General features: G+C 45.9%; 2 protein-coding genes across 2 annotated transcripts; one reads left to right on the forward strand and one right to left on the reverse strand.

Annotated features, from left to right (window-relative positions):
• Positions 1-849: 849 nt before the first annotated feature.
• Positions 850-11,463, forward strand: EPHX1L (epoxide hydrolase 1 like). The gene is made up of 10 exons (XM_419497.8): positions 850-969; positions 2,208-2,231; positions 3,332-3,545; positions 4,048-4,228; positions 4,957-5,187; positions 5,572-5,701; positions 6,291-6,505; positions 9,681-9,789; positions 10,123-10,248; positions 11,164-11,463. The coding sequence occupies exons 1-10, from the start codon at positions 941-943 to the stop codon at positions 11,363-11,365; spliced, it is 1,461 nt and encodes a 486-aa protein (XP_419497.1). The 5' UTR covers positions 850-940; the 3' UTR covers positions 11,366-11,463.
• On the reverse strand, positions 11,453-14,239 carry MAD2L1BP (MAD2L1 binding protein). Its single transcript, XM_419498.8, has 2 exons — positions 13,931-14,239; positions 11,453-13,625 (listed from the first exon to the last, which is right to left on the reverse strand). Exons 1-2 carry the CDS (start codon positions 14,228-14,230, stop codon positions 13,098-13,100), a joined length of 828 nt encoding a protein of 275 aa, XP_419498.1. The 5' UTR covers positions 14,231-14,239; the 3' UTR covers positions 11,453-13,097.
• Positions 14,240-15,316: the final 1,077 nt, after the last annotated feature.

The following is a 15,316-nucleotide window of genomic DNA, read 5'->3' on the forward strand; positions in this document are numbered from 1 at the left end:
CCTCTGGACCCCCTGGGTCTATTTGGTCCAAGCACTCACAACATCCCTGTATATATACCCTGTATTTTAGACGGGCTCTCGGCCTTTTGTTTTGGAAATCAGACCTTGAAGCTAAGTGATCCCGGAACGGCATAACCAGAAATAGCTCTGGTGTAGCAATAAGTTGAACTTTGACCAAATGAAGGATTTACAGTTTTCCTCCTGTTTTCCACACTTCTGGCAGCACAGGGACTGCTTATCCACCCCAGTAACACGAGAGCTGATCATCACAGATCTCACTGGTGATGGGACTTCACTTTGAGCACTGCATGGAGAGAAGAATCATTCCCTCTGGCAATACAGCTATTCCTGGACAAAAACACAGCAAAAGCAATGTGCAACAATTCAGGAAGCATGTCTTCTCCACGCTGAACAAGTGTAGGTCTCTGTTTCTCCTCACGCAGCACGTGCTCCAGCTCCTGGCCAGCCTCGTGCCCCTGCAGTGGACTCACTCTGGTCTTTACTTTACCAGCAAGACCAGAACTCAGCTCGGCACGGCACTTCCAGAGATGATCTCACAAATACCAAAAAGAGTGAAGCATCCCTCACCCCAGCCTGTTGGCTAGCATGCTTGCTGTATAGCCCCATACACAGCTGACCTTTGCCACGAGGTCCCCCTGTTGACTCTGATTCATCTGAGGACCTCAAACCAGGCTCTAAAGAGCAGTTTTCTGTATGTATCTGGCACTCAGCCCATGCTGGTGCACAGGGCTATTCCCTCCCTATGCAGGACTTTGTATTGGCCTCTATTTAACTTTGTTGAACTTAATTTGCATGTGCATATTTAGTCAATAGGTGGCACCAATGTATGAGAGTGTCAGTGCCAAAGAGGAAGCCAGCAGAGGAGACAACTGCGTTGCTTTACTCAGAACTGCAGTAAAGCGAGGAGGAGCAGACAGGCATGTGGCGGGACGTCCTTCCCAATGCCTGGTGAGATGCCTTTCAGCATGGGGAGGAGGGACCTACATGGCTCTGCTGGGAATTGGGGTGGGAGAAACCACCATGGGGTAACCCAGGCCGAGGTGGGCTATTAGAGGGTGTTGGGAGCATGCAGCTGACTTCTCTGGAACATTCTCTGGACTGGGGAGGAGATTTTATTAGACTAAGCCTTGTTTTCTGTCGTTAGGAGAGCTGCATCTGGCATGCTTATTTTTTTATCAGTGTTGAGCTGGTGCTGGTGCCATGTTATCTTGTTTCATGCCTCTCACTCACTAAGGTCTGGGATATAAGTGCACGGGGATATTATTACCTGTTTCATAAGCTGTTCAGCCTCCTACAGTTGGAGGGTGACACTGCTTACAGCAGTCTTGTTTTCCTTGGGCTTGGAGCCAAGGTAAAAAGGAGCAGCCAGCAGACACATGTTTCATGGCACTTCATGCCCTTATTTTGTTTCAAGATATCTTAATTATAACACCAAATAGCTCCCTTCTTTAGCTGCCTACCTTAAGGCAGAAACAGTAACAAGACCTTCTCTTGTCACTTCTGGTTTTTCTGGTTTTGACTATGCTTTTCTTATGGGGCAATCCAGCAGGCTAAAAGACAACCAAGGGAGATGTTTTATTTTCCTTGCAGGCAGATTAGACCTAAAAGCTCACTATCCAGCTCAGACCAGTTAGAAGTGGCAAAGGTATAGCAGTTCACTGAAATCTGAGCAGATAAAGGTCCCACAAGCTTCTCCTCGTGCCAGTCCTTTGGCACAATAAGCACAGTGTGGCTAGCAGCAGGATGACCCTTGATCTTGACAGTTCGCTGCAGTGCTGCACTGCTATCTCTCTTTAGTGGTCAAAATAACCTACTTTCTTGGCTGGAGTATCACAGCCACTCGTAGGATGAAAGACTGCAAGGACACCTATCCCTTTATTTATGGCCTTTTATCTAAATTGTGCTAAAGGGAGTAATATTATGGAAACAAGCTATCTAGCTAACACGCAGCCAAGAAACAGTCTCATTGTGCAAAAGCAACTATCTGAGGTCCTCCCTCTCAATTGCATCTAAAAGTATTAGAAAAAAATTGTGGATTTGCTCACGTGATTAAACAGCTTGCGATGGCATGGCTGGGCAGTAAATGGTGCTGGCAATCCTTTGCACTGTCCTTAAGGATTGGTACCATTCAGACAACACTATCAGACCATAAGGATCTTTTTTTTCTCTTTCCTTCTCTTCTGCAGGGAGAGCATCTTGTCCCGCATCAGGTGAGTGAAATAGCTGCTCCGTGCTGACACCTCCACCTTTCATCAACACCCTGGCTGAGACACAGCGCAGTCCTTTCCCTACCCTATTTGACTACAGCAACAAAATTTTCATTGTTCAAAGACTTCTTGCAGCCCCCTAAAAAAGGTACTTTTCCAAATCCCCAGGAGAAGCTGGAGACCTTGACCCACAGGTTCAAGGGACGTGAAGGTACATCACATTTTGGAATGATTGCTGTCACATTTGAACAGCTGTAGAACATGCTACATGTCTGTTAAAGCCAACAGTGGTGACTTAGTTTTCAGATATTTGATGACTGGAACAGAAATAGGGGCACCAAAAAACAGTCTGAGATCTTTACCTGTGGAAGGCTACATTAGAGGGCCAGCGTTGCCCTAAAAGATGCTTGAATCTGTAGGGAAGCTACATATAAAGCACTGCCAAGAGGGGCACTTCGAGCTCCCACTAGCAGCTGAAGACCCCTTTCTCTGCTATCACCCCTCAGCCTTTGCAGTTTTCATTCTTGGAGGAATCTAGCTACTATCATCCCATTCACTTGAGTACCTTCCTTAAAATAGACTTGCACATATCCTATTGACTCTATTCCCCCATGGTATCCTGCTTCACGAGAAGAGGGCCAAGGAAGCCTTGTGATCAGCTAGTCATGATCAACAAGAGCATGAGATCCCTAATGAGCACTGGTAGATGTAACCTTGAGGCTTCTTGTCTTCACATTCCTGTTGTTAGAGTTTAGTATCTCTACATTGGTTCTAGATTCCTGAGCCAGTATTTGTGGAATTCATTGCTTTTTAAGAGGTTGTTCCATATCTTGCCTGTGGACTTCAAAAATAACAGAAGTACTCAGCCCCTGCCGACTCCATGGGGCTTTTAGATGTTTCATAGAATCATAGAATGGCCTGGGTTGAAAAGGACCACAATGATCATCTACTTTCAACCCCCCTGCTATGTTCAGGGTCACCAACCTCTAGACCAGGCTGCCCAGCAGCAACATTTGTTGCTTCTTGAGCCCAATCGATGTGGAAACAAGCCTCAGCACTGTCCCGCTACCCTTGCACTGAATGCAAATGTTATGCATCCCTAGGTCTTTCCAGTATTCTCAGAAGAATGCAGTCCTGGTCCCTGTGGCTGCTGTGGGTGTTGGAGGGATGCTGGCTTGCTGGCTGATGTCTAGGCGCAAGATCAAGAGCATTGAAATGGGTGATGGATGGTGGGGCTCAGGCGAAAAACCCCTAAAAGGGAAAGAAGATGAAAGCATCCGCCCCTTCAAGATTGAAACATCTGATGAAGAAATTGAGGTAGAGTTTGGCAGTGGGCCTGCAGATGGTGAGGCAGAGCGGGAGGGCGTAGGGACAGTAGTTGGTAAAAGAGGGCAGTGCTGAGAGGCTCCCACAGGAAAACACCTGGAAGAGTGAAGAGAGTGTTCCTAATGAATTGCAGCACCTGCCCCTAATGATCCAGCCAACTAGCAACAGGCAGCTGAGCCCAATCTTTAATTGCCCTTTTTTATTCTTTACTGATCCAGCAGTACCTGAAAGCTCCTAGTACTAAAAATTCTGAAGTTAACAGTAAGGTGGGAGTGAGACCTGGTAATCCTGGGTGCATGGGGAGAATTGCTAACCTACAGAAAAGTATATTCCCTGTAACTGAGGAGATCACTTAGAGCACTGCTTCAATTAGGATCATTGTGTAACAGGTAGAGGCCTAAAAGCTGGTGGAGCCTGGAGAGTTGGCTCCTGCACATGCTTGCCTTGGTGCACTGCACACATGGGCATCTGGGCAGCCTCACTTCTTCTGCAGGACCTGCACCGCCGCCTCGACCAGGCTCGCTATGCGCCTCCACTGGAAGGGGCAGCCTTCAACTATGGCTTCAACTCTGACTACCTGCAGAAGGTGGTGGCCTACTGGAGGAACAAGTTTGACTGGCGCAAGCAAGTGGAAATCCTGAACAAATACCCACATTTCCATACCACCATTGAAGGTGAGTGGGTCACTGTGCCTCCCCGTTACACTACAGTGCACTTCCCCAGCTGCCTCTCCTGCCCTTGTTTTGCTCTTGCTGGTAGCATACATGGGAAAAGAAGCTTCTGGATGCCCAGCCCTGATGGCTAGTTTAAGATGTTAGAATATTTACATGTATGTAATCCCTTAGTGATGTAAGGGAAACACCTCTCATGTAGGCTGTGCTATTAGTAAGCTTGAACAAATCACAAACACCATATATCAGCAATAAATTTAGGTCTGCTTCAAGAGGGCCTTCCTCTGGCCCTGAACCTGTGCTAATTAACTGTGAGGTTTTCTTCTACTATTGCCTTGAGACTGCCTTTGGAAGCTGCAAAATTTGTCCATGCTACGAGCCCAGAGTATTTTTTTCATGTCATTTTGTCACGGTCTTGCATTTGTCTTGCCTGCATTATGCTGTGTATTTAAGTGTGGTTTTACCTATCAGTGTGAAACTAGTTTCTTAGGGGAGGGATGTTCAGTCTGCTGTGACCGCCCCTATCTGGGGCTGGGATCTACCTCTACCTATAGGCAAAAGGTGTTACATAGGTATAGTACTGGACATCCCTTTCAGGTAGTCATCTTCTTGATGTGGGGTGATTGTGTAATTTCTGCTAATCACTATTTTGCCAACCTCTTTCTTCAGAGTCCAGAGAAGAAACTGAGAAGGAGCCAGGACTTAACTTTTCTGTCTTGTATGTCTGGCAGGGATTGATATCCATTTTATCCATGTGAAGCCCTCCTATGTCCCTCATGGAAAAGCAGTTCAGCCTCTCCTGATGGTCCATGGCTGGCCCGGCTCTTTCTATGAGTTCTACAAGATCATCCCTCTACTCACGGATCCAGCCAAGTACGGCCTAGACAGTGGTGATGTGGTGTTTGAGGTCATCTGCCCATCCATCCCAGGCTATGGCTTCTCAGAGGCACCACACCAGCAAGGTAAGTGATGAAAAGGCTCCGTTGGAATCACAGGGCTTTTGGTGTAACACTTCAGCCACCCCCTGGTCCATTGTGTGCTGCAGCCTGTGAATGCAGGAAGGTAGATCCTGAATTTCAGATCCAGGAAACTTGGCTCTGCACCAACAGCACTGTTACTGAGGCTCTGGGGCTAGTTTGGAGATTTGGAAGGCCATGGTAGCTGAAAGACAGCTCTCTCTCTTTCCTCCACTTTGCATTGAATTTACAATACCTGGTGTTCTCTCTATTGTCAAAGAGTAAGGAGGAGCAGTACAGTACACTGTTGCTTCATAGCAGCACGTTTGGGCCGTGATCTCTGGCCAGGACATGCCAGGACAAACGTGTGGTGCTTCTCTTTACATGCAGGCTTTGACACCCTTGCAACTGCTCGGATATTTCACAAGCTGATGAAGAGACTGGGCTTCAAGGAATACTACGTACAGGGAGGAGACTGGGGATCTCGTGTTACCACAAATATGTCCCAGATGCTGCCACAGTGAGTAGCAAAGGGAGTTGAAGGAGCTCATCCTTTCAGCAGCTGGGTGTAGCAGTTACCTATGCAAAGTTGAGAAAGACTGATCAGAAAAGAAACAATATTTTCTTTGGGAGATGGCATCATGGCAGAGCATTTAGCATTTAACACGAGGAGTGCCACCACAGCTGTACTTATGTCAGAGAACAGATAAAGGGAGAAAGTTCTCAAAGCCATTAGGCTGCTGCTCAGCTCACTCTTCTGGACTGCGTCACAGCATGTGATCTAGCAAGGCTTTTCAGAAAGTACCCAACACAACCAGTTGCCTACAGCATGGACTGAAGCAACAGCCAGAGCTACCAACGTGGATATGCCACGTCTGTAAATAGTGCCCAAAACTGGCATCATATAAATAACACAGCTGAATGGAGGTGGAACCAGCTGTATTTTCCTTTTTTCCCCCTCCTTTTTGCACCACGATGAACCTTTCAGGTTCTTTCAGGGCTTTATATATTTGCTTTAGTGAAATGCTTCCATCACAGTTCCAGTCAGACTTATTTTCTATAAAATTTGGAGACAGGAATTTTAACACTATTTCTGAATTTGATTTTAGGGCTGTGAAAGGGCTTCATCTGAATCTCGTCTTCATCAACGTACGAGGCTTGAAAAAGGTGATTCAAGTGATGCTTGGGGCTTACGTCCCATGGCTTGTAGGCTTCACCAGGGAAGATGTTCGACGGATGTACCCTTTCATGCAGAAGAACGTATTTGACATTCTGCGAGAATCTGGATACTTACACATCCAAGCCACCAAACCAGACACTGCAGGTAATGAACCCTCCCTATATTGCTATATATTGTATACCGACTGCCTCTGGTATATAAAAAAACTCATCACTGAGCAAAGGCTTACTGTGTTTTGGAAGCAATACATTCTGATGACTGACCGCAAGGTATAGGACTAAGACCTAAAAGAAAGCTTGAATGAGCAGCTTATAAAAGATGGACACTACAAATATCACTTTCCAAATGAAAGCATGTTAGTCTGGGCACCTTGAGGACAGTATTCCCAACCTTAAGCAACTAACTTAACTTCCTAGATGTACAGCATAAGTAGATACTTTCAGCAGTAACCATTAGAGGTGATCCGCCTGGAGGAGCCCCTTCCTTCACACTGCACGGGCAGGGAAGAGGCTAAGATTATTCCCAGCTAAGTGGCAGCCAAATTGCTCTGAAGTCATTCTGTTTGACCAGCTTCCTGACTGCTAAAAGGCTAACCTGAGATTAGAAAAGGGAATCAAACTGAAACTTAGAGAACTGCTGACCCCTGAACAAAGTAAAGCCAATTGGCTTTTGCACCAGTTAGCTCTGGGAAGGGATATTTTTTTATTGACGTGTGTTTGGTTTTGCCTTGATGTATTACGAATGCTTTTTTCTCATCCCTTTTAGATTGCAGTGTAATTCTTTTGTGTACATTTCAAGTATTCTAATTTCATCTTAAGAAAATAAGGATTGTTTTATCCTAATGTCTACAGTTATTTTAAAATGCACACCAGAAATAGCTGGAAACAAACAATTAGACGTGCATGCTTTTAACTGATCTTTGATTTATAAAGAGCTCCTTTTGCTGGTGTTTCTACTTCAGCAGGCTCACTGTTCCCTAGTTTTCAATATGCAATCAGAAAGACATGCTAAAATGATGAGGCTTACATCAGTGTTATAATGCCAGCTTTCACTGTCATTCGTATACTTTCCTGATAGTCAAACAGTATAAATTACAATACAACTCTTGATTTCTGATTCTGAACTATCTCCTCCAAGTACGATATTCAGTTTAACGTGCTGCACCCATAAAAGCACAGTGTGTAATGTGACTGCTGTGTGAATTGTCATTCCACAAACGATTACTACTTTGATCAAAGTATAGCTGTGTCAACCTGCTTAAACCTGTTGTCAATAGGAATAAACAAGCTCAAAGTGTTTGTCTTGGAGTAACAGCACAAAGCAGCCTGCATATTTAAAAGACAAAGCAGTAAGCAAGTAAAGGCTAACTTACAACCATCAGTAAGTGTTGGTAAAAACATGCAATTAAATTCAAATCTGGCTTTTCATCTCACACACACACACACACAGACTATTCAATATAGATTTACTGCTTACTTCAACAGAAGGTCTCCCAGACGTTAAGCAACCATTCTCCTCAAATATATTTTTCATATCAAATTTAAAACTAGCTCCAGAAATGCTTCCTTTTAAATGATAAGAAATAGCAGCAATCTGATCAATCTTTCATCAGTTCCAAAGCTTCCAACTTAGCGTACAAAAGTAAGTTGATGTCATAGAATCATTTTAGTTCATGTTGGGTTTTTTTTTTAAAGAGCCAAAGGGAGAAGTGGTGGGACATTAGCCCAGGAAAAAATACAGACCAGTACGTCTAGTCTCTGTGCTCAGTAAGATAGCAGAGCTGTTTTAAAGAAAAGAAAGTATTTCCCCATGATGCTACCATCTGTAAATAATGTTTCACAAAACAGAGCTTTTGCAGAAGCAAAGAGCAGTGGATTCATTAATGTGAAGTGTTCCAGTTTCTAAACCAAGGTTTGTTGAGGTTTCTCTCCCGATGTTCCCCCAAAAATAAAAGTGCCTTAAGAAAAGGATTTAGTTCATGGATTAATAATGGGTTAACGTGGGAATCTAAGCATGGGAATAAGCAAACACGTTGCAGGGGAAGGGAGATTATAACAAAAATCTGTGTTGGCACATTTCAGCATGATCCTAATTTCTCTACAGAGAAAAGTTAATTGTTAAATGAAAAATTGACCACTATCCAAGGTTTGGTTTAATCTGAAGATAACTGCACCGAGTTGCAAAAACATTTAATTGACTTGCTGATTGAACTGGCCTATAAAATTTGATGTCAACAAAGTACAAAGCAATTAGGGGAAGAAAATCACAATCGGCTCTAGTTTGGCTGTTGCCGTGGGGGAAAAACCATGAGTCAGGGCTAGCTCTGAAATGTAGCCAGCTCAATCAGAGTTCAAGAGCATTTTACAGTCTGTCAAATAAAGCAAAAAGAGGCCAAGAAAAAAAACCAAGGTATTTGGAATTCATTGCATCCCTGTTGGCCCTGTTTTGTAAGTATGTTTTAGAACTGGGAGAATACAGAGAGGAGAAAAAAGGAATATTGAAATGATCAGGTAGCTTCTGTATAAATGCTGTATATAGTCTAGGATTCTGACCTGAAGGGGAAGGAAAAAAAAAAAAAAGCAGGGGCTCTGTGGCACACTAGGAGAGTGGAATGTAGAAAGAAAATAGGAAAACTTGTATGCCCTACTCAGTTTCAATGTAACTGCATTGTCAGTGTAGCTCTCATTGGGCAGGTTCAAAGCAAACTTATAGTTTTTTTTTTCTTGCAGCACAATTAGCAGTAAGTAAGATATAGCACAGGCTAAATAACAAGCTGCAAGCAGGACTACTCTTTGGGTGTGTAATCCACAGACATTTAATACAGTGGTGGAGCAGCAGCTTCCAGCTCCAGTTCATCTCTGTATGGGTTGTGTGTTCAAATAGTACATTTAGGCCTCAACTACTGTTAGCTGGTCAAAGCATTTATATGATTCCAAACTGTAGCAAGCTACCCTAGAACTGACGCTGCAGGGGAAACTGTTGTGCCAATGCACAAACTTAATTAGCTTTGTCCATAATTAAATTGAAACAGCGGTGTATGTTATCTTCTACCAAGTCAAGCTAAAATACACCGAAAGGTACACAACCCTTAGAATCACTACTGAAGTAATCACTAGCCTTGTTTTACAAGAAAACAAAGTCAATACACTATGTACATGCTACATTTATATCATGTTATCTATGTTATATGGCTCTCCAATAGCAGGAACAGGTAATGCAGTACTCCACTCTTTAAATCATATAAAAGGTGATGAACTTTAACTGAAGTATTACAACACCATGCAAATGTAAGAGCTGTGCTGTTCTTCACTTGCATTAGGTTGTGGACTGAATGACTCCCCTGTGGGGCTTGCTGCATATATTTTGGAGAAATTCTCTACATGGACAGATAAATCATTCCTGCGTAAAGACGATGGAGGCTTGGAAAGGTAAGAGAACAAACATCGTTCTGTAAGAAAACTTGTTAAAAAAAAAAAACAACTGATGATTGATGATGAGATAGACAAAAGGCTGGCCAGTGGAAGCTGAATTTTAACGATGAAAGATTACAAGTAGGTAAGTAGAAGTTTAAGTTTATAGTAGACTGCCTGCAAGCTACTGGTTCAGTACCAGGAAGCTTTGCTTTGGGCACGTGAATTTAAATTGATTTGCCGCTTGAAAATGAGTAGAGAACCAGAGGACCAATGGCTTATCAGAGCACAAGCCCAATATAGTGTGTTGAGAAACAGCTCACAATTATATTGTCTTTTTTCTCTCACTAGCAAGTACTCTCTCGATGACCTTTTGACCAATGTGATGATTTACTGGGTGACAGCATCTATTGTGCCCTCAATGCGATACTACAAGGAGAACTTTGCCCGGGACCCTGGCCTTATTGCTGATTCCAGGTAATGAATCAGATTTGCCTGTATAAGCATTTAGATCACTTGTGAATTTAACCTACACTAGAGAAAAAAAAAAAAGCCAAGCTGTTATCTTCTTCAATCAATATAGTTAAGGGTCACTTTTAAACCTGTCATTCACACAAGTTGGTCTCAATGCAGAACATTTAGCAAAATTAATTCAGATCTGTGTTCAAAATACAGTGGCCCTACAGACTTAATAGACAAAGAACTGTAAGCCGTGGCTTTGTTCATTAAAAATAAAACAGAAAATCACAAGCATTTTTAACAAGTTTAAACAGTTAGGAAGGATATGATTTACAAGTGAATAAACTATGAGCTACAGCTGTTAAGCAAGAACTCATAGAAGCAGCATAAGAAGTGATTTCTCTAAGGAAACAAGCTTCCAGGAGGGCAGTTCTTGAAACCAAACACCTTTAACAGCTTTGAGATGACTGCAAGAGAGGCTGATCAGGAAGCACTGGTGGGCAAAGCTCCTCAGCAAGTGATTGATTTGACAAAAAAAAAAAGTCTTGTTCTTTGTAGACTGACTGAACCAGTTCACCTTCTCTCTCAAGAGGGATTATACTGGTACCAGAAATTCTAAAGCAAACATAAGTTAGCTCACTTCTGAGTTTCACAGAGGTGTGGCTTCAACACATCACAAAGCATAGAAGCCCAAAACATTTCAATACTGAACTCTGCACAGAGTAGACTTCACTTTATGCATTTTTAGATTTAACACTTTTGAAGTCAAGGAGATTTAAACACCAATGAAGCTCCTCAGCAGAGTACAGACTATGAAAAGAGTTGCTGTGGTGAAGTTTCTTCAACCCTTATAACAGCTGTCAGTCAGAAGGTTTTTAAATGACTTTCTTCACAAGTTCTTCTTGAAAATACTGTTAACTAATGTCTTTTTAGGGCTGGAGTATATGTTCCGACAGCCATTGCAGCTTTTCCCCAGGAGATAGCACACACGCCACAGGTCTGGGCAAAGAATACCTACAAGAACATTGTCCGTTTCTCTTACATGCCACGTGGAGGGCATTTTGCTGCCTTTGAGGAACCCAAGCTGCTGGCACAAGACATCATCCACTTTGTGAGAAGGGTGGAGCAGCTGTGAACCTGCAGTTGAGATACATGTATAGAATGGAAGCAAGTTGTTCTACTACGCACAGAAGCCTTACTTTAAGGGATTGAATAAACGCAATACGATCACAACACAGAAGCCAGCATTTTATTTTGATAATAACAATCATAACTACTAAACTTGTTCAAACTAAAGCTCTTCATATGGAAAAAAAGCATCTTGTCTTTTATTCCTGGCACCATATCATTGCTGTGTTCATAATTCAAGTATAATAGAATATGTAAACAACTTAATGCAGTAACATTGCACTCATCTGAAGGAGATAGAAAGGAATTGGCCCCTTGTTCCTCAGAACAGCTTCTGTTCAAAAGCATCTTTAAATACTGAAATGCTAGCATTCTTAAATACACACTTCAAGCAGCTTTGGTGGAAATGTAAAGGGCTTAGATGTCCTGAGAATATCAAACACTGCTACTGAATAGTTTGAGTTGTACTTCATTCAAGAGACCTGTGATTACACTCTCAAGTGAGCAGCTGCATATAAGGCAGCTCTCTTTATTCTAGAGCTAGTTTTAGCAGTTACTAGCTGCCAATGGATAGCAAGGCAAAAGTGACATCTGTAGTGTTCTCTAAGCTTAAAAAAAAGATTAATTTCCTTCCAGTTTTACAATCTTATTCACTGCCAAAATGTCAGAAAAGCTTAAAATACGCAGAGGATTAATTCACTCTTTAACAACCTCCTTTCAAAAGATTTTTATCACCCCATCAAGCAGCTTTTGTTAGCATATAGTAAGCAACCTTACTACCAACAGCCTAGAGATTCTCTTCTTATGGATGGAGCTATTTAACTCATTACGTGATAGGGACACATCCAAGTGATTCAAGACAACTCCAGCAGATACCTAATTCTGGCACTTGTTTCTCCTCCCCATCCCAAAAGCAAGATATTTTTATTTTCTGTTAAGTGGAAATAAGCAACCACATTGAGGCAGGAGCCCTAACTTCCTGTGAAGGAGAGAATAAACTGCTTGCTCCTAGTTTTAACTGTATATCAAACTGATTGTCAGGTCTGATGGACTAAAAGTTAGTAAAGAAATAGGAAGATGTGCTCCCTTGCCTTCACAGGACCACTCAGCCTCATTTCATCACCAGTATAAGACACAGTGCTAGGTATGAAGTCTCCCAGTTGCTGAGAAGTGCTATGCTGGATTCTTAACAAATTGAAACAGTGTTATGGGGAAGAAAGGTATCATCTACTAGATGGGCAAGCATTTGAGTACTCAAGCCTGAGTAGGCTGCAGGAAAAGGTGTTCTTTCACAGCAGTGGGGCAAAGAATGGTTATGGCCTTCACAGTAAAAGCCAACTATATTAATAATCATGTGTCATCTTGTCCCAAACAATCGTATAATGTAGTAATCATTAACAGAAATGGCTGCAGTAAAACTCAGGAGAGTAAAACTCAGGAAGACTGTACCCAGTATATGTCAGTTCAGCAAGCGTGTCTCGGGGAAGTTTTTACACCCAATACATCAATTAATCTCCTTAAGGAATCATGGTATCTGTATGCAGCTGTGCCTTAAAGGGCATTTGCTTTCAAAGACAAGTCAGGAGGTGAACACAGAAGAAGGTGGTCCAGGAAGGCAACAGATGCCCTAGAGAAGAGATCCAGAGAGACAAGAGTATGCCATTATCTTTGATAGAATTATTGCCTAAAGCAGCACCAAAAATTATTCAGTATCTCATCACACTTCTACAGAGCACAGATCATTCATGAAAGCCCTTGAGCGTCACTGGTGCTTGAAACCATATGTAGTCCTCCCAAGCAGAAGTCACAGTCTGAGCTGAGGCACTTATATCGACGTCTCCATCGCAGGACAAGTTAATAGTCAGTTTCCTTCCTCGGGTTGGCACTTTGTAGTTGAGCTTGGGCCGGAACCATTCTGCACCACAATTGCGATGCCCCTGGAGCATAACAACAGTGCCCGTGATGGGAAGAGCTTTAAGTTCACTGAAGACATCTGCAATGAAGAGCGAGTGAAAAAGCTTACGCACGCAGGATGTGGTTTTCAGGCTTTTCTCAGCGCTGCCCACACAGATCCCCTCCAAGTTGAGCTCGTAAAGCTCCTTGGGGCTCACAGCATTGCCTCCAAGCAGGATAAGAACACGGGGAACCAGCGTCAAGCTGAACATCGCTTCCAGGTGTTGCAGCACTCCCTCCAGCTCCACCAGCACCTGCTGGCACTTCTTGCTTGCCAGGCCCACAGAGGGCGGCTTCTTGATCACATCTCCATCCTGGAAACGAGAAAAAAAAAAAAAAAGACATTAATACACGCACCAAAAATTAGAGAGGGCCCCAACTCACTCTTCATAAAGTATGACGCATCCCCTCCTTGAGGCTTAAAGAACACACAGAAGACAGTCTAGCAACATTTGAGATTAAAGCCTTTAGGTTTCCAGAAGGTGACACGTTAAAAAACGAATGAAGGCGCTGGAATAGTTCACTGGCAGACAGAAACCATCGGCCAAGCCCCTGCACCGGCAGCCCCGGGCCGGCTTTTAAACGGGCCGCCCCCCTCAAGGCACGGCCGCCCCCCCACCTGCGCGGCCCGCCGGCAGAAGTAGGCGAGCTGTTCGTAGGGCAGCGGGAGCTGGTGCCGCTGGTGCAGGACGTGCTTCAGGAGCTCGCAGGCGAAGCGGCAGCAGCTCTCTCGGCTCACGGCGCCTGGGAACACCACGGACACGGCGGGGCTGAGCGCCGCCGGCGCGCTCCGCCGGGACCTCCTCCCGCTACGGCCGCGCTCCAGGGCCGACGGCGTCTCCGCCGTGAGAAGCGGGGAGGCCTGAGAACCCGGAGCCGCCATCACACCAGGCGACTCCGTTCCCCCCAGCGCAGCCATTTTCTAGGCGGCGGCGGAGGCGGCCCGCTGGAATTTGAATGGCCGCCGCCGCGGGGCACCATGGGAGCGGCGGAGCGTCCATTCCGTGGCTTCCGGAGAGCGCGGGCGCCATGTTGGATGGGGGAGGCGCTAGGCGTCAGCCCTGCGGAGCGGAGGAGAGCCCCCTAGCGGCCGGGTCAGCGGGGTTTTTCCGCTCTATCCCGGAGCCCGCCCAGAGGGCGGACGCGGCGCTGCGGCGAGGGGGCAAAGGCGGCGGTGAGGGCTGTCCCCGGCCTGACTCCCCGCCTCGCTGAGAGGAAGTCGCACGCACCGCCCTCGCCCCGCGGCGCTCTTCGGCGGCGGCCGCAGCGCCTCAGCGAGGCGGGGGCGTGCACCGGGCCCCGCGGCTGGCGAGGGAGCGGCCGTGTTTGGAAACAACGTGGCCGCAGCCCCATTGGGCGCAGCCTCCCACAGGCCGCGGGGACGGGGCGGTGCCAGGAGCGTGGAAGTTGACGTAGGCCGACCGAGCATCGCCGTCCCCGGGGGCGCGGCGGCGAGTCGCGAGGCTTACTGCTGTTGGCGGGGGCAGAACGGGGGGCACAACTCGGCACATTCTCACCCCGAGCCGAATGCTTTCGTTGTGAGCGCCCGTCGGCAGGGGGTTGCGATATCTGAATAGTTGCATGCGCGGTGCTGTTTCTCTGCCTTTATTGGGCATTTCTGGGGGCAGAAATGTTTCAAAACGCTCCGGCTTCCCGCCCCCGGTGCCAGTCGCCGTGTGCCAGAGCTCGCTGTCCCAGAGCTCGCTGTCCCAGAACGGAGGGCACCGGGGCTGCGCCCTCGAGCTGCCCGGCACCCCGCACTCCCAGCTCCAGGGCCGCCAGGGGGCGCTGCCCGCTCGGGACTCCAACTCCCATCCGCCCTTGCGGAGGGAGTCCATAGAGGACGGCTCGGGGCGCGCCGAGGGGCACGCCGGGAGCGGCAGTTCCGAGAGAGGCGCGGCGCGGTGCGTGCCGGGAGTTGTAGGCGGGCGGCGCTGCGGACTCCATTTCCCGTGGTGCCGCGCGGCGGCTTGCTGACGGCGGGGGCCGGGGCGGCGGGGAGCCC

This window comes from Gallus gallus, chromosome 3 (assembly GCF_016699485.2).
Source record: "Gallus gallus isolate bGalGal1 chromosome 3, bGalGal1.mat.broiler.GRCg7b, whole genome shotgun sequence".
NCBI classification, from domain to species: domain Eukaryota; kingdom Metazoa; phylum Chordata; class Aves; order Galliformes; family Phasianidae; genus Gallus; species Gallus gallus.